This window comes from Homarus americanus, unplaced genomic scaffold, assembly GCF_018991925.1.
Source record: "Homarus americanus isolate GMGI-L3 unplaced genomic scaffold, GMGI_Hamer_2.0 scaffold16430, whole genome shotgun sequence".
Classification (NCBI taxonomy): domain Eukaryota; kingdom Metazoa; phylum Arthropoda; class Malacostraca; order Decapoda; family Nephropidae; genus Homarus; species Homarus americanus.
In genome coordinates this window covers 4,215,820-4,235,333 of record NW_024729259.1, presented here as the reverse complement: position 1 = coordinate 4,235,333, position 19,514 = coordinate 4,215,820, and the positions used below count along the sequence as shown (strand labels likewise).

The window sequence follows — 19,514 nt, the reverse complement described above, 5'->3', positions numbered from 1 at the left end:
CTGAGCATACCACCAGAATTACCACCAACTGAATTCATTTATACTACATTATTTCAGACATATAGACCAGTTTTCTTAACACAATACAATCAATCTTATCAAATTAGGACAGGTTTTGTAATGTCAGAGCACTTAATATATGTCAAAATTACAAACAATCCTAATTTTAGTTGACTATATTTGTAGTACAGGGTATAAATATTTTCAAATATCATAAGATTTGACAGATTAAAATATAACAGAGTTGTGGAATATAATGAGATCACAGTGGAGGAATTATCAGAGGCAGCATAAGGTCCGAGTACTGTACAGTATATGCCAGAGATAACAATTTTAGACAACAGTTGTGAAGCAGGACGCTCTATCCCATGCTTATGTTATATTGGTTGTGTAGTCGGCGTTGTTACGGAAAGTAGCACAGGAGAGGAGGCCCCATTTAGAGCCGTTTCACTCTAGAGGTCTAGGAGGACCATTGCACATTGTTCTCTCCGTGTAAGACTTATTTTCGGACATTAATTTAAACATATTACTCTAAAAATTGTTGGGGATTTGTGAATGATAGTGCTAGGAATTGTCAAGAAAAAGCATAGCTTTGGGTGTTAAAAATCTAAGTGATAAGATCATTGGAAGCAAGTGAGGGTCAGGTCCACATGGGTATATCTTTGAACATCAACAATTAGGACAATTTTGAAGAATGCAGATGAGATAAAAACTTCTGTCATGACCACCATTCCTTTGAATAAATTATCTAATACAGTATACTGTACCGTAAAAATGTGTCACCCAGAGGTGAGTGTAATGGCTTTAGGAACAGTGTTATAATAACCAGTTTTAGGGATGATTTAGTTTTAACACTTCTCCAGGCACACAGCCTGAGCTCACCACTAAGTGTGGTACTGTATTACAGTATAGTATTTATTGATAAGATGTAAACAAGACACAGTGACAAATACACACTGGAATGTCCATCAGTAATCATGCTTTTTGTTAAATAAAAATTTTTATTTGCCAATTGGCAACCAATACAGTACAGTATGTATTTGTTCGTACAGTATATGGGTACATTGTATATGGCAACAACTTTTAAGTAAAAAAGACATCCAACCAGCAGGTCACCAAATCAAGCATGGCTATTTCACTAAGATATTTGTACCCTGTATACAGTACATCTGTACAGTATAGTCTCGATTTACGCGGATTTGGTTTACGCGTTTGGTCATTTACGCGGCACCTTGCCACACCGACAATTTTTATTTACACGGTTCATTCCTTCATTTACGCGGGAAGCGGCGCGGGCAGGATGCGCACAAGGTCGCCCAGTCAACAAAACATTACCGAGTTCTTCACCCGCCACCCACCACAGCCAGCCCAAGTCAGTGATAGTGATAGTGATTATATGGACTTTGAGGGGTTTGACAAACAGGCCCTGCAAGCCTCTGTGTTGGATAGTGATACAATTGATACAGGTGAGGGCCAATAATCTGCCCTCTGCCTCAGAACCAACCCCCCATCCCCGTGTGCCCAGCCATCTTTTCTACAAACGTAAGTGTTAAAAAACCTAATATTATTGATATTTCTCTTAAATATTAATTGCGTGTGCATACCATCATAAAATTAAGATGTTATTTTTACTACAACGTACATATTGTGTCGGAAAAAGTGTAGTTTGGGGGTCGGCCCAGTTTTTATTTCAATTAATCCCATATGTTCTGTTATTTTGTTTAACCGTTTCTCGTTTTACGCGGACCTCCACGGGTTCAATTGACCGCGTAAATGAAGACTATACTGTATACAAGTATTGTATTACATATACTGTACCTGTAATACCAGTATTACAGTATCTCAGCCATTAACCAACCTTCCAATTTATCTAGGTAACTTTTCTTGCCTAAACTAGAGACTATAATAATGGGTCTGAGTAAATTTATAAACCTTTGGAAAACCTCGAGTAATTACCACTCTGCTTGACTTGTACTTGCACCAATTAAAAATTTATGACTTTAAACAAACACTAACCAACACAATTAAAATAACTCTTGAAACCCAAACCAAATGAAGGCAAGAAATCACCATCCACTATAAATAATGCAGCTGTGTGACACAGTCTACATATCCCAAAGAGCTAAATACAGTACTGTACTGTATTAGGCATAAACAAAACTTATGTCAGTTATGAAGAATATCTATCCTGAGAACAACCAGGTCTAAGCAATGAGACAACTGAACTATGACCTGATGCAGCACTGGAAATCCAGTATGGCTGATGGCCAACAAAGAGAGGTGTGTGTGCACAAGATGCTTTAAGACCAAGACTAACTTTGCTCTTAGCATTATATGGTACACCAGCATCTCTCACCTCTCTCTGATGGCTAAGGTTGCAGCAAGAGTTGCATTAATTGTTTAATTAGTGCCAGCCAATAATATCAAAGGTTTGCCTGGAATGCAACCTGTACACTTAATTGAATACACAAAACTCCTTTGACCAACACCAAGCTATAAATCAATCTAACAATTGTAATTAAAGTTGGTAGTTACAATTATTGAGAGAAAAATAAAGTGGGGACACCCTGTAAACTATTCCATCTGATATAAAATCAAGTGGTGTACAGGCAATTCACTGTACGGGTATAGTTAGAAACTAAAGCCCATGACCCATAGTGTTATCATCATCAGCTTCACCCCATGCATGACCCATAGTGTTGACATCATCAGCTTTATCCCATGACCCATAGTGTTCCCATCATCAGCTTCACCCCATGAACCTGTTGCCATCATCAGTTTCACCCCATGACCCATAGTGTTGCCATCATTAGCTTCACCCCATGACCCTAGTGTTGCCATCATTAGCTTCACCCCATGACCCATAGTGTTGCCATCATCAGTTTCACCCCATGACCCTAGTGTTGCCATCATCAGTTTCACCCCATGACCCTAGTGTTGCCATCATTAGCTTCACCCCATGACCCATAGTGTTGCCATCATCAGCTTCACCCCATGACCCAGTGTTGCCATCCATAGTGTTGCCATCATCATTCACCCATGACCCATAGTGTTGCCATCATCAGTTTCACCCCATGACCTAGTGTTGCCATCATCAGCTTCACCCATGACCCATAGTGTTGCCATCATCAGCTTCACCCCATGACCCTAGTGTTGCCATCATCAGTTTCACCCCATGACCCTAGTGTTGCCATCATCAGTTTCACCCCATGACCCTAGTGTTGCCATCATTAGCTTCACCCCATGACCCATAGTGTTGCCATCATCAGCTTCACCCCATGACCCATAGTGTTGCCATCATTAGCTTCACCCCATGACCCATAGTGTGGAAAGTAGGAGTTTTGTTTGACCATGTGCACTATAGGATGTGATATACTTTAATAGAAATGCTGCATTTTGGAAACTCTCAAATCCTATATAAACCTTACAGTAGAAATGACTGGTACAATAATATAAAGTCATTACAGGACATAAAACAAAGGATTATCTGATTACAGTACTGTATAAAGGTTATTCCCTGTACAGTACGTTCATGAGATAAAAACATTAATAAAAGGACAAATACATAATTGGGTGATAATCATAACTACTGTACCTGTACTGAATATGGAACTGTACTATGCCTGCCATCATGCCCTAAACCAAAATTGCTAAAAATACTTGCAATATTCAATTCTGGTTCAATTTTTGATAATACAGTATAAGCCTAGTATGACTAGTATTACATGAAAAAAGGGGTTTTCAAATTTGCAAAAGCCATAATTTACATGTTATTGACTATATGGATGCCAGGCCACACCACGAAGCCTTTACGTTGGCGGCAATTACATTTACTATTATTACTGGTGAGTATGACACTGATGCTTTTTGTTAATATTAATCTATTTGACATTCAGTTTGCCTCGCCATTCTTTGTTGAGAGAACAGAGGACGTGTACGAAACCCTATGGCATGATTTTACCAGCCATAAACACCATCCTTCCCTGTCCATGTGCTGTGACTAAGCTTTTAAGTCAACTGTTAAACTTATCTTTTTAATTTTAATGTAACCAAACCTACTGTAATCTAACAAAACCTACTGTAGCCTAACCTAACCTACAGTAACCTAACCAAACCAAACTTACTGTAACATAGCATAACCAAACCTAATCATATAATTTCCATGTTAGAACAACACTAATGGATGGACTTTTTTTTATAAGCAGTGATAAAAACTTTTGAGATTCCAAGAAAAGGAAAATTATACAGTATTGACAAGTCATTTCTTAAAACTGTCTTAAAATTATTGTCTAGAAACACTTATTTTTTTTTCAAAACTGTTAAGAGAATTTTGACTATTTACGATTAAACCAAGTAGGGCTTAAGCATTTACAACCAAGAGTACAATAGCTAAAACAACTATCTGTGCTGGTGGGGGTCGATATGCTCCGAAATTTTACGTGACTAGTGACAGCCCTCATATACCAAAATTTATTGTTCATGGTCTCATATTGTTTCCCAGATAGTATGCACAGATAGTTGCTTAAAACTCAAATTTTCTATGATTATGAAACTGTCTTCCCACGATCGTTATCTTCTGTCCTGTTATATAGTTTCATTATCAATCTTGTCTCTGGTCCCTACAGTTTCAGGAGTATTTTATTCATAACAAAAATCATCGAGAAAATGTATATTAAGAGAAAACGGTGGAGTGTGTTGATGGGTGGAGGAGGGAATGTGTGTGGGTGGGATGGGTGGAGTATGTGTGGATGGGATGTGTGAGGGTTGGGGGTGGAGAATGTATGTGGGTTGGGGGTGAAGAATGTATGTGGGTTGGGGGTGGAGAATGTGTGGGTTGGGGGTGGAGAATGTGTGTGGGTTGGGGGTGGAGAATGTGTGTGTGGGTTGGGGTGGAGAATGTGTGTGGGTTGGGGTGGAGATGTGTGTGGGTTGGGGTGGAGAATGTGTGTGGGTTGGGGGTGGAGAATGTGTGGGTGGGGGTGGAGAATGTGTGTGGGTTGGGGGTGGAGGTGTGTGTGTGGGTTGGGGTGGAGAATGTGTGTGGGTTGGGGGTGGAGAATGTGTTGGGGGTGGAGAATGTGTGGGTTGGGGTGGAGAATGTGTGGGGTTGGGGTGGAGAATGTGTGTGGGGGTTGGAGAATGTGTGTGGGGTTGGGGGTGGAGAATGTGTGGGTTGGGGTTGTGTGTGGGTTGGTGGTGGAGAATGTGTGTGTGTTGGGGGTGGAGAAGGTGTGTGGGTTGGGGTGGAGAAGGTGTGTGGGTTGGGGGTGGAGAAGGTGTGTGGGTTGGGGGTGGAGAAGGTGTGTGGGTTGGGGTGGAGAATGTGTGTGGGTTGTGGAGAATGTGTGTGGTGGGGGTGGAGAATGTGTGTGGGTTGGGGGTGGAGAATGGTGTGGGTTGGGGGTGGAGAGGTGTGTGGGTTGGGGGGTGGAGAATGTGTGTGGGTTGGGGTGGAGAAGGTGTGTGGGTTGGGGTGGAGAAGGTGTGTGGGGTTGGGGGTGGAGAAGGTGTGTGGGTTGGGGGTGTGTGGGTTGGGGGTGGAGAAGGGTGTGTGGGTTGGGGTGGAGAAGGTGTGTGGGTTGGGGGTGGAGAAGGTGTGTGGGTTGGGGGTGGAGAAGGTGTGTGGGGTGGAGAAGGTGTGTGGGTTGGGGGTGGAGAAGGTGCGGTGTGTGGGTTGGTGGTGGAGAAGGTGTGTGGGTTGGGGGTGGAGAAGGTGTGTGGGTTGGGGGTGGAGAAGGTGTGTGGGTTGGGGGTGGAGAATGTGTGTGGTTGGGGTGGAGAATGTGTGTGTGGGTTGGGGTGGAATGTGTGTGGGTTGGGGTGGGTGTGTGTGGGTTGTGTGTGTGGGTGGGGTGGGTGTGTGTGGGGTGGGGTGTGTGTGGTTGGGTTGGGGTGGAGTGCGGGGTGGGTGCGTATGGGTGGAGGTGGAGTGCGTATGGGTGGAGGGGTGGAGTGCGTATGGGTGGAGGGGGTGGAGTGCGTGGGAGGAGGGTGGAGTGCGTATGGGAGGAGTGGATGGGAGGAGGGGTGGAGTGCGTATGGGAGGAGGGGTGGAGTGCGGGAGGAGGGTGGAGTGCGTATGGGAGGAGGGTGGGTGCGTATGGGAGGGAGGGGTGGAGTGCGTATGGGAGGAGGGTGGAGTGCGTATGGGAGGAGGGGGAGTGGGGAGGTGGAGTGCGTGGGAGGGGGTGGGGTGTGGAGGCGTATGGTAGGAGGGGTGGAGTGCGGTGGCATGGGAGGAGGGGTGGAGTGGCATGGGAGGAGGGGTGGAGTGCGCATGGGAGGAGGGGTGGAGTGCGTATGGGTGGAGGTGGAGCGTATGGGTGGGTGTGTGGGTGGGAGTGGAATGTGTGTGGGTGGGGATGGAATGTGCGTGGGTGGGGATGGAATGTGCGTGGGTGGGGGATGGAATGTGCGTGGGTGGGGGATGGAATGTGCGTGGGTGGGGGATGGAATGTGCGTGGGTGGGGATGGAATGTGCGTGGGTGGGGGATGGAATGTGCGTGGGTGGGGTGCGTGGGTGGGGGATGGAATGTGCGTGGGTGGGGGATGGAATGTGTGTGGGTGGGTGGGTCAGGCGGAGTATGTGGGTGAGGAAGGTTTATAAGCATAGCAAATGGGAGGGAGAAGGGAAAAGAAGTGACAAGCGTAAGGAGCGGGGTAAATAAATGGAGGAGTATGCGAGGGCAGACGGTGGAGTGCGCGGTGCGAAAACCCGGGCTGAGAGGGGCGGAACACAACGTCGTAAAATTAATAAGTGTGCATCGAACAGGGGCAAGGAACACCTGTATATACACGCAACACACCGCCAACACTCCCGAGTTAACACAGCCTGCTAAAATGGGTGACCTTCAGCTTAGAGGCCTCACACTATCTGCGTATACTGAAGCGGCTTACAACTTGCGTATACTGTACTAAGCCACCTTACTGCTCAATGTGACGATTATAAATAAAATTACAAAGGTCATAATTACTCACATGCCATAATCACACATGGCTCAATATAATTAGCATATACATATTTTATATAGATAAATTTGGAGACTTATGTTGCCCACCAATATGATAAGAACATAAGAATGGAGGAAACTGCAGCGGGCCTATTGGCCCATACTGGGCAGTCCCGTTTACACCCAACCCCTATTGCTCATATAAGCATCCAACCTATGTTTGAAGCTATTCAGCGTATTCGAGTTAATGATGATATTTGGTAACTTGTTCCATTCATCCACTACTCTGTTTCCAAACCAGTGTTTACCTATTTCACGCCTAAATCTAAATGAGTCGAATTTAAAACTACTGTTACGAGTTCGCTCCTGGTCGGATAGTTTGAGTACCTTTGTAATGTCCCCTTTGTTTAGCCCTGACTTCCACTTATACACCTCTATCAGGTCGCCCCTTGCTCTACATGTCTCGAGGGAGTGCAAATTAAGATGCTTTAACCTGTCTCTATACTCAAGGTTCCTAATGCCCGGGATTAGTCTTGTCATTCTCCTCTGAATTCTTTCCAATGATTCTATATCCATCCTGTAATACGGTGACCAGAACTGAACTGCGTAATCCAGGTGTGGTCTCACTAAGCAAGATACAGTTTTAGGATGACCTCGCTAGTCTTGTAACTAACACTCCTTTGTATGAACCCAAGTACTTTATTAGCCTTGTTACGAGCAAAAACACATTGTTTACTTGGCTTAAGGTTCCTACTTATCATTACTCCTAAATCTCTCTCGCAGTCGGATTTCTCTATGGCATCGTTGTTCATCTGGTATCTGGTTTCCCTGTTTACATCTCCTATACTGAGTACTTTACATTTGTCCACGTTGAATTTCATCTGCCATTTTTCAGACCATTCGAAAAATTTGTTTAGATCTTCATGTAGTTTTGCGGAGTCCTCGTCAGATTTAATAACACGTCCTATTTTAGTGTCATCAGCAAATTTACTTATGTTCCTGTCTATGCCGATATCTGTGTCATTTATGTATATAATAAATAATAATGGTCCAAGTACTGAGCCTTGGGGAACACCACTTGTGACGTTGCTCCAATGGGACTTAGTGCCGTTAATACTCACTCGCTGTTTCCTGTCCTGTAACCACGCCCTAATCCATTTAAGCATGTTACCTTTGATGCCATGTGCTTCTACCTTTCTAATTAGTCTTTCGTGGGGGACTCTGTCGAAGGCTTTGCTAAAGTCGAGATATACCACATCATAATTGCGCCCCTCGTCCACCGATTCGAAAACTGATGAAAAGAATGTTAATAGATTAGTTAGACAAGAACGTCCGCTTGTGAAGCCATGCTGGGAATCATTGCTCAATCGGTGCTTCTCCAGGTGATTTCGTATAGAGTTTGAAATCATTGCTTCCAGTAATTTGCTTACTATTGATGTTAGACTGATTGGGCGGTAGTTAGAGGATAGTGATCTATCCCCCTTCTTGAAAATTGGTATTACATTCGCTATCCTCCAGGATTCTGGTACTACACCTGTTTTTAAGGACATGTTAAACAACTTTGCTAAGGGCATACTAAGCTCTTCCTTACATTCCTTTAATACTCTGGCAAATATCTCATCGGGACCAGGTGACTTATTAGGCTTTAGTTTGTCTATTTGTTTACTAACATCGTTACTAGTCACTATTATCTCGCTTAATTTGTTTTCTTCACTATCTCAGTCGGTGCCTCTATCTACCCCCCCACCCCACCAACGACTGTAGTTTGTAGGGGTAAGAACGTCACTACTCAGCCCTCACACATTTATCACTCTTCCTGATTTAAGCTTTGACAACATTCCTGTCTCAAACTGAGGTGCTTTTTCGCGGTGAATTACTCAATAGTTTCGCCTAACATCGTATTTTGGGACAATCTTTTTAGAGAAGTGTAACCCAGTCTTAATGGTTATGGGTAGGTTAGGGTCTGTTGCTTTGTTTACTGAAAGGTAGTAAATTAACTGATATTCCAATGTACTGAACATTTTAACGTGGTACCTCAAACACTTATTAGGAGGTATTAAGCATTTTACAAACGAAAGTTATGGCGATTATTACAATGAACGGTATTGCTATACAAACTATTGAGCATTTTGAGATAAGAATTACGACACTTATTACAATGCACTGGGCATTTTTAGACAAGAATTGAGACACTTATTACAATGTACTGGACATTTTAACACGAAACTTGTGACAGTTAAGAGTAAACAAACCCATATCGAGGCAGCCCTTTCAATGTGCTGGTCCCCTCGACAGAAGGGGAGGCGGGCAGTCTCCCTCCCCCAGCGCCTGTCAATCACCGCGCCACCAATACACTCACCGTCTCTCCCGTCACGCACCACTCCTCGCTACGTCCTCACGACTTCCCCAACAATCTCCTCTTCTCCACACGCTACGTCCTCACGACTCCCCACAATCTCCTCTTCTCCACACGCTACGTCCTCACGACTCCCCCACAATCTCCTCTTCTCCCCACTCTACGCCCTCAAGCTCTCTTTCACCCCCACACCTCCCCCACCCCATGATCTCACGCCCATGCCTCCTACTCTCACCTAATATTTGTACAAACTTAAACACCCAAATCTCACCCAATCATTCAAAACTATCGAACACTATCTTAAGTTTGTGCAAGAATAATTTTACACTGGACAGGGCCCTAGTCGAGTTGATTCACTGACACGAGGAAAAGTGTGAGGGAGTGTCAACTGGGAAAGTGAGTCTTGTGAGTAAAATGAGAGACGCTGACGACTTAGACGATCAGCTGTGTGTGTGTGTGTCCCCCCACCCTGGGACCACCACAACAGCCCCCACTCTACTGCTACCCTTGCCTCACATGACCTAGCTCCTGGCTACCTCTCCCCAACACTCTCCCCACCACCCTCACTGTAAAAATCTTTAGTGTTCCGGGAAGGACTTCGAAAATTAGGCCAGCGAGTACAGGTGCTAGAGCCTCAGTCGTGAGACCAGTCCAATATATCTGACACGAGAAAGATGTTTCATTATATCAAAACATGTGTGTGTGTCATGTTTGTTCAGCGTATAGTACATTAAAGTTAGTGGTGGGTGGGGGCAGTCGTGGTGTAGCAACCAAAAGGACAGAACGTACGTGTGGCGGGCAGGGCTGTGATGGTCGCCTCCACCTCTGCCTGCTGTCCCCCCACCCCCACCACACCCCGCCACGCCTGTCAATCATCTCACGGCCACTTTAATATTTCATCACCCGTTCGTATCCCCCTCTCACTACCCTCCCCCTCCCCCCCCAGTTCCTACTTTCAGTTTCGCTATAATTGTTTTTGTTGTTAGTTTATCATTTGGGGGTAGAGTTTAGTTGTATGAGGGAGGGGTTCAGTGGACGTGTGATGGAGGGGAGCGTTCATCAGGCGACACTAACAACGCTACCTTGTGGCCGGGTGTAGGTCCTTCACTCAAAAACAAAAGACTGCGTTCACCTATTCATTCGCGTTATGTCGTACACGCGGTGTACCCCCGAATGGCCATCATGTGGGTCAGTGACCTGTGCCCGGGTGGATTGATCCCCGTAAAAAAATAAAAATAATCTACCCTTTCAGGAGTTCTCGCGGACACTAAGACTGACCAAAGTGGTGACCCCATGATGCCTCGCGACCATCATACATTAATACAGAACTCGAGTTTACTGTACCTTCACTGTCTCTATAGTGTATATACTGAATCAATGTAAAACTTGAATGGCAATTTTACTGAATATCTATCTATCTATGCTATATCTCTTGTACTCTTTAAGACGAACACCAATTTCACTCTTACTAAAACTGACCAAGTTCATCTCCCGAGTGACAAGCTCCCGAGTGACCTCTTCTGACCAACATAACGAAGACTGTGTGTGTGTGTGTGTGTGTGTGTGTTTCCTGAATCGATAAGTGTTTGGAGTTGTTGTTGTTGGTAGTGATGGTGAGTGGGGGGTGGCAGGAGAGGGGAGAGGTGAGGGATTGTGGTGAAGGGGTGGGGTTGCGTTGAGTGAGATGAGGGGGGTGGAAGTTAAGGGATGGGATGGGGTTAGGCGAGGTGAAGGGGGTGGGGAGTATAAGCATAATGAAGAGCGTGTAGGAACAGGTTAGTAGGTGGTGGTGAATAGTCAAGAGGATGGTAGTAGTGAGGTGAGAGTGGTAATGGTGGTAGCGGTGGTAATGACAATAGTGGTGACAGCAGTGGTGGTGGTAGAGGCAGGGAAGCGTCCTCTCGCCCTCATGTCTAACGCAACACACTCAAAACTTTTTATTCAGCCTTACAACAAACAACATCAACCAACACAACCATTTACCTAATTATTAAAACACAAGATTATCATTATTTTGTTTTAATCTGACAAAAGAGAAACTAACATAATCCAGCAACACACGAAGGCAAAAAAAAATATTTATCCCAACATAAAATGAAGCGAATATGAATGCAATGTCGCGATATCAATTTGCAGATTTTATTATTTCATAACATTTTATAATATATATCTATTTTTTTTTTAATTTTCGTGACAGTTTTAGCCGTGTTTCAGTTACCCATGAATCACATATCAACTTTTTCCACCATGAATACTCCACAAAATATCTATATGAAATTATTCGTCAAGCACCTACACCAACTTTTCAACATATATCTCCTCTGGTGTATTATGTATTGTGTATATTTGTTCACTTTTAATACTTTTTTCCCCCAGATTACTGCAGAGTGAGCGGGAACAAGAGACAACACACATATTATATACATATATTTATTGTGTGGGAGAAGAATATCTGGGTGAAGCGATGTTGTCGGTATGGACGACCAGCCGGGGGGTATCATAGGTTTGGTTAAGTTAGGTTATGGATGGAAGGACAGGGGTGAGCCTATACACCCCCTCTTGTACTCTTAAGCCGGCGCATAAAAATAAATATCAAGGGCAACTTGGTCAGATCTACCAGTTGGTCGTATACTTCACACCAGGTGATGGGCGGTGGTGGAAACACACTTCAGAATAATGCTTATTTTTACCTGTGGAAGGTGAAGTGTGGTGAGGGAGACCACACCTTCCTCATCCCCTTCTCCCTCACCTCCCACACTCCTCCTTCCTCACCAAGTAGCACACATTTCCCCGTTGTAAACACAGGAAGGACTGTAAATATGAAATGTGGTCCGGGGGGCAAGAATACACCGCAAGAATGTTGTGTTAGTAATGTTGGATGGTTTACGCAGGCGGTGGCTGGTACTAACCCAGCACCAGCGCCGCTCTACACCCTGCCATAGCTTGTGTGGTGTCGCCTTAACGTGTGACATAAGGAGAAGCTTCATAACACGGGTCCTGTGTGTTGGCCAGGTAGAGGTCGTCCCTCAAACGTAAATACAGGAAAAATCGCCCTGATGCCTCCCTCAAGATGCTGTACGACTGCACCGTGGACTTAATTTCTGCCGTCCGAGTTACTGCAGTATAATAATTGAAGTGGTAAGCGTGGCGTAAGGCAACACCTCGGGGAGTGTGAGTCTCCGTAAAGACCCGTAGGTGAGGGAGCCCTAGTGTCGCTAACTGCCTGGCGAGGAGGGCGGCGCTGGGGGCCGTCTGGAGCGTCGCCCCGACCATTGAATGCACTTGCCGCCTGGCCCCCAACTCATAAGGCGCACCAAGGAAGGCGCGGCTGCTCCGTTATCCCTCCAGCCTCCCCCTCCCCTTACTCCCCTCCTCGCTCCCTCACTTATTCCACACTTTACCATGGCCCACCTCCTACACACTACTATGGGTCGCCTCCTCCTCCTCCAACACACTTCAGACGTTTTTACCGTGACAACTACTCAGAAAAAAAGCACTCCCGTATGTTCCTGCTACTGTCACGTTAATACCATCAATAGCACAACGCCAAGTACTCAGCCACCCTCAACCTACCCTTACAACCCAACCTAATGTGTCCTAACCTTAAATAACCTAACGTAATCTAACCTCATAGTCTAACCTATCCTGACGTACCCTAACCTAACCAACCCCCTTAAACCTCACTGTGCCACAAACCTCCACAATCCTCCTCGAGAAACTCGAAAGTCACTAAACGTTTTTACCCCTCAGATTATCAACTGCCTCCCTTCACCTCCATCACGATCCTTCCCTTCCACTTCTTCCCCTCCCCACCTTCCCCTCCATCACAACGACCCTCCCTTCCTTCCCCCTCCATCACAACGACCCTCCCTTCCCTTTCACCACGACCCTCATATTACGATAACTTGAAGAAAGATTGTTCGTACACGTTTTAAGATATCAAGAAACAAAAAACAAACAAACACTTATAAAAAACAAACAACAGATATGATAAAGCAGCATTAATAGCCTCCGCACAGTGATCGTTATGCCCCCCGTACACAAACGGCCAGAGTATGCCAGTTTATTTTAGTTCGTCTTGAGGGAGTGTCGCGTTTTCTTTGTTTACATTATTGAAGTGCGGTAGTTACGTCACAGGTGAATCGTCGCAACATTATAATTATAAGTTTTAGAATGAAAATAATACTAATACTAATAGTAGTAGAAGTAGTCGTTTAATAAAATAGTACAATTAAGAGTAGCAGTAATAGTTATAGTTTAATAATAATATAATAATAATCATAACATTACACGCTTATGTTGAGAAAGAGAGAGAGGTATATGTACTGGAAGAACACTCACCGGCTGCCTTCTTAGCGGCGTAAAGGTTGGCCTCCTCTTGTGCCTTGCCTATGTTTTTCTTATACCTGATCCGCTTGTTACCGAACCAGTTGGAGACCTGAGGGTAGACGAGAAGTCATACGCCACACCACATCACACCAAATATTATACCAACATCTTTAGGTTACAGTCATGCTCTTATTAAAACCATTATCACCCGAGCCATTTAAAACTGTAATGAATTTTTTTTTACGCACCTATGACCAATATATCCAATTATCCATATTAAATATCATGAATGGTGTTATTAAGAGGGATTAGTGAACATTAAAGTGAACAATTGAACAATAATAATGAATAAGTGAGGTGGAGTGTTAGAGCATGCCGAGTTAACCACCTAACACACACAACAAACTACTTACTATCCAGAGAGTCACACACACGCATACATATATACTGTACTGTATACTGGCAGGTAAGGTGAAGGAGAGACGGGAATGAGAGGTAGTCATGGCAGGGCGGGAAGAGGTAGAGGAGCAGCACAACACACAGAGGAACAACAAGTTACAAGCAGCATATAAGCGTACACAGGCCTAGTTACTACGCGTAAGCTACACATTATCACTAGCACTGAGGCACATACAAGCTGGGAGAGTGGCTGGTATCCCCAACCTACAGAGATTTTTACAGCATAATTGTTGTTCTTTTCTTTTGTCTGAGGCGAGTGGGTTGGTGTGCCACGACTTCTGGCGTCCATACCCAACACAGCTGGTGAGTTACTGTCTGAGGGACAGGTAAAGATGCGAGGATGTCGCGCGATTACAGGAGGGCTGAGAAAGTTGGCTGAGCAGCAGCTCTAAAAGCGATCTCGGCCGCCATTAAGAGAACGGAGTGGCAGAAGCGATCACAGATTGACACTGTAGTGGTGGTAGAGAAGGACCTGCGGTGCGGGGCATCAGGCGGGTGGCACCACAGGTGAGCCGGCCCCAACACCACAAAGATAGCGGAGGGCCAGCCACATCGAGGAGGCAGCCCACATGATGGAGCACAGCACAGGTGGTGTGCCACTGCCAGCAGAGAAAGACACTGACAGCACACTACGTTTGGACGCACAGGAGGCCACATGAGCAGCCAGCAGACGGGGCATTGCGCTCCTCACAAATACACGCCCACATTCCACATCCACGCCCACGTTCTTAGTGTTAACACATTGATTATCAAGAACTGCCTTGGACCTGCACTAGTTAGCACGTTTGTTAAAGTACGTTAATGGTTGTAACTGTATGAGGTTAATTTTATATATTTAGTGAGCTTCGACGGGTGTGTGGACGGTTTTTGGAAAACGCATACTCCGGGAGCAGGCGCAGGGCAGGCGTGCCGCGGGTTAGTGGATTAGTGAAGGTGGTTACGGCACGCCTTCACCTGGGACGTGGCATCACGACGCAGCAGGGTATGAATTATAATGCCAATTAGGCTAGGAGAGGCAAACGGCAGCCTTACACCAGAGCCTCCTCCGTCCATGTGGTGGAACCTTTCTCGTATTTCGGCGCTGTCAGGTGCACAATGGTACCAGGCCAGCACCCAACACGAGGAAGGACACGGCCAACACTCAGCCAGGAGTGTAACACTCAGCCAGAAGTGTTCCACATGGCGTGCATCAGGTAGGCAAACATTGAAAGAAAAAAAATAATTTAACCTTATGTAGCTGGGCATAGATTGACTAAAGAGAATGGTCCGAGCATGACTTGTGCCTAAGTGACAGTGGTGGAAAGTACTATTGCCATGGCCTGTTGGCCTCCCGGCTGGCTGGGAAGGTCCACCTCCAACACCCGTGGGCTGCTTCGTGTTACAAGTTGAAGGTAGAGTTGGTGCAGCACATGACAGCATGGGTGTTGTGGTGGCGCTGCCCACGGGTGTCAGAGAGGCCCGGCTGTACCGGCTGCATACCTGCTGGACCGTGATGTCGCACGCTCTCGCCAGTTCCTCCTTGGCTTCCTCGCTCGGATAGGGATTGGACAAGTGGGAATAGAAGTAATCATTCAGGAGCTCAGTGGCTTGTTTACTAAAGTTTCGTCTTCGTTTCCTGCAAGAAAGTGAACGAGAACGTTACGTTCTTTACCTGAGCCACTGTTATATTGGACTTCCGGGCCAACTCCTCCTTGGCCTCTTCACTAGGGTAGGGGTTACTTAGGTGCGAGTAAAAGTACTCGTTCAAAATCTCTGTAGCTTGTTTGGAAAAGTTGCGTCTTTTGCGCCTGAAAGAGAACAGCCATAAAAAACACCTTGACCAAATAAAAAGCTAAGGGAAGGTGACAACGAACTACCAAAGCGCCACAACACCGTCCACCAAGCGTTACTCCCACGCCGTCCCTGCCGCCGCCCACACGCCCACACTGGCGGGGTACTTGGGGCTGCTGCTGCTGCTGGTGCTGCTGCTACTGCTCAAGAACAGCTGCTCGGCCCCTTACATTGGCCGAGAGCAGGATGAGGCAGTAAGTAGCAGCGTGGAAGTAGCGTGGAGGCGGCGGCAGCACGGCGGGCGGGGATGCTAAGCTCTACACCCAGCGTTGTCCATAGTGCATCATGTCATCATGTCTCCGTCACGCCGGCCAGCGGCAGGTGGTGGTGTTCGCATGCCGGAGACCAGTGCCCACACCCTCAGTCCACTACACCCGCCACACCCTACACTCTCACCCTTACATGTCATTAACGTCTTACACAACTTGACTGTTATAGAGTACATCAGGGTGATTACATGAGGGCAAGGCGTGAATGTAGTCGGGGGTGTTGCTGGAGCGTGATGTGGGCAAGGAACACTGAGGGAGGGCAGGTGAGAGTCGCCACGTGGAGGTGGAGGAGGAGTGAGGGAGACAGCAACCAGTCACCTCGCCCTCCCTGGTGTTCACACATGTCCACCCCCACCACGTACAGTCAAGGAAACAGTCACAATGGAGAAATGCAAAATCCCATCTAGGATGCGTCAAGTAGCAGGAACACTAGTAGTTTTGGTAGTTCGTTGTCAGTGGTAGTCACTGATGGATGTGGTGATGAGGAGGGTGATGGTGGGGCGGCAAGAGCTGTGGTGGCTACAGTGGCTGCAGTGATGGGGATGGTGGTGATAAAGAAAGTGTACCTGGTTAATTGTAATGCCACACCGACGTGCCAGGGCCTCTTTTTCCTCCTCAGAGGGGTACGGGTTTGACAGGTTGGAGTAGAAATATTCATTCAGAATTTCAGAAGCCTGCTTGCTGAAATTTCGACGACGTCTCCTGTAAATAACAGCGGGATAGAGCGGATGACCTGCTACTGTATACCTCTGGAAGTGGGCCTCAGTCCACCAGGCGCCTCGCTGCCTCACAACTTACACAAACCTCCTCATACCCTTCACTAACCCTGGTGGACTGAGTTGTGCCCCACAGGCTGTATAGAGGGGGAAAACACATCTCATCATGTACACACAAATATTAATGATTTGGTGAGAGTTAATAAGACACAAGTTGCGGTGGTTGGCCTTGACACACGCCTGTCACAACAACAATAATCATGTCCAATAAAGTTTACTAACATGTGACGATCGCCAAGCACCACAACCTGAAGCTTAAACAGCCATAAACTGTATACCATTATGTACACTATATCTACAGTTAAGTAACATCTACCAGTAAATTATAGTGTTAGGTAAGAGCTGTGTCAAAGTACAACATCTCTTTAAGTGTCTCGGGTACAATTAAGTTATCCCAGAACGTCACATATATTATACTGTACAATACTTTAATAGAGGAAGGCCAGCAAGCTATTCCTATTGTCATGCATTCCTCTAACTTCTAGAGACTAAAGTAGTAATTCTTTGTACAGCATCAGTCATAACCCACACCATTATTTACAGGATAGTGCACCACTGCCACCCAGGGACCTTCTGCACCTGGTGACGAGTGGCGACAGAGAGGCACTTACGTATCCGCCCTGGCCCAGTGCTGAGTGAGTCATGGCCCTCTACACTAGACCTGGCCCAGTGCTGAGTGAGTCATGGCCCTCTACACTAGACCTGGCCCAGTGCTGAGTGAGTCACGGCCCTCTACACTAGACCTGGCCCAGTGCTGAGTGAGTACAGTGCTGAGACCTGGCAGTAGACCTGAGTGAGCCCAGTGCTCTACACTAGACCTGGCCCAGTGCTGAGTGAGTCACGGCCCTCTACACTAGACCTGGCCCAGTGCTGAGTGAGTCACGGCCCTCTACACTAGACCTGGCCCAGTGCTGAGTGAGTCACGGCCCTCTACACTCACCCCACACGCCTCATCATCACCCCGCCAACAAGTTATCAACAGATACTATGTAAAGCTGAAAGAAAATATTGAGTTCCTTCTTAACAACTACCGGGCGTCATTACTAAGGTGTCAGTTGATGAACAAGTTGAAGAGTTGATGAGGCGTGAGTGACCGGTGATGGTGGCCGCAACCCTCAACTATCAACACCCGTCACCACCTCCACCCCGTCCTTCACTACCAAGAACCAGTTCAATAATTTCTTTTTAAAAAAATAAATAAATCCCACGTAAATGAACAATTCCCGCCCCCCAGTCTTCTACCTCACACACCACGCCAAGAGTTGAGATAATTGACTTCACCTCAACAAGTGTCAGGTGTGAATGTCTGCTATCCCAGCTTCACACACCTCCCTACCCCTTTACGGTGGGGGGGGGGGTGGTTATGGGTCAGGTGTGGAGGGAGGGGGTCATGAATCACGGCGTTGATCACCCCAATGACACCCGCTGCAGGATAAAATACATGATGGCCGTATTGGTTTCCGCCAATCACTTGTCTCTCCTGCCTGCCCTCAATGACCGATTATCTCACATTTGCATCGTTCACCACCTCCTCCAGCTCGCTGTCTTTACTCCAGCTAAACGAGACAGACGCGTCAGTGGGGTGACATACAACTGTTGTGGCGCCCCTGGACCTAACACACCTACTCTTTCGACTCGACTTGGCCGCTAGTGGACATAGAGAGTTAATGGGTGGGTGTTATGGCTCCTCTAAACAAGCGGCCTTGTCCGAAGTGTGGAGATTCAACAGCGAAGGTGATGAGAAAGTGTGCATAGACGGGGCGAGGCAGCAGTCGTGGTGAAGATTGTGGGTTTTATAAGGTGGTGTAGGAGGCCGTAAGCGAGGTTATGGCTCGTAACCCGCCGGACACACTCGTAAACGGCCGCACAATACGTCCCCCCGGCGGCCTCTGTCTGCTGCCGTCCTCACCCTCCTGCTGGGGCACGTCCCCCCGGCGGCCTCTGTCTGCTGTCGTCGTCACCCTCCTGCTGGGGCACGTCCTCCTGGCGGCCTCTGTCTGCTGCTGTCCTCACCCTCCTGGTGGAGGATGTGCCAGGGTAGGGTAGGGTGGGATGGGAATGGACAGGGTGGACCAGGTTGGCTTGGGTGGGAATCAGTGGAGTAGGATTGTAGTGAGGAACGAGGCAGAGTTGTACTGGACGGAGCGGGAAACAGACTTAAATGACGGGTAGGGTGGGGGGAGGTGGACGGGGTCCCCGGGTTGGGGAACTCCAGGGATGGAAGTGAACGGGGCAGGGGGGGGTGGATAGAGTGGGGCAGGGCAGGGGCAGAAGACGGGACGGGGCGAGGCAGGGGAACAGAGATTGGACGGACGGACACGGAGGGGGCGGCCTGCTAGCTGAGTAGGTAAAGAGGCAGTTCCCATGCAGAGGCGGTGCGTGGCAAATTACACGGGTTAGCCTCCCCGGTATCGCAAACTTAGACAAATATTAAACTCGTCTATATGCCTGCGTCGTGTGGCAGTTAAGCCCCCCACTCACTCACACAACTTGGCCTCCATTTACCAAAATCTTTCTCCTTCTCTTTCACTTGATGTTTTTTATA

At 46.8% G+C, this 19,514-nt stretch overlaps 1 protein-coding gene across 1 annotated transcript in view; it reads right to left on the bottom strand.

Annotated features, from left to right (window-relative positions):
• LOC121866430 (homeobox protein extradenticle-like) overlaps positions 1-19,514 on the bottom strand; it is a 75,845-nt gene that overhangs the window by 7,504 nt on the left and 48,827 nt on the right. Inside the window, exons 4-5 of the mRNA XM_042366093.1 lie at positions 16,760-16,895; positions 13,648-13,744 (exon numbers count right to left, since the gene is read on the bottom strand). Of these exons, the coding sequence (XP_042222027.1) occupies positions 13,648-13,744; positions 16,760-16,895 (233 nt within the window). The remainder of the gene's footprint in view (positions 1-13,647; positions 13,745-16,759; positions 16,896-19,514) is intronic.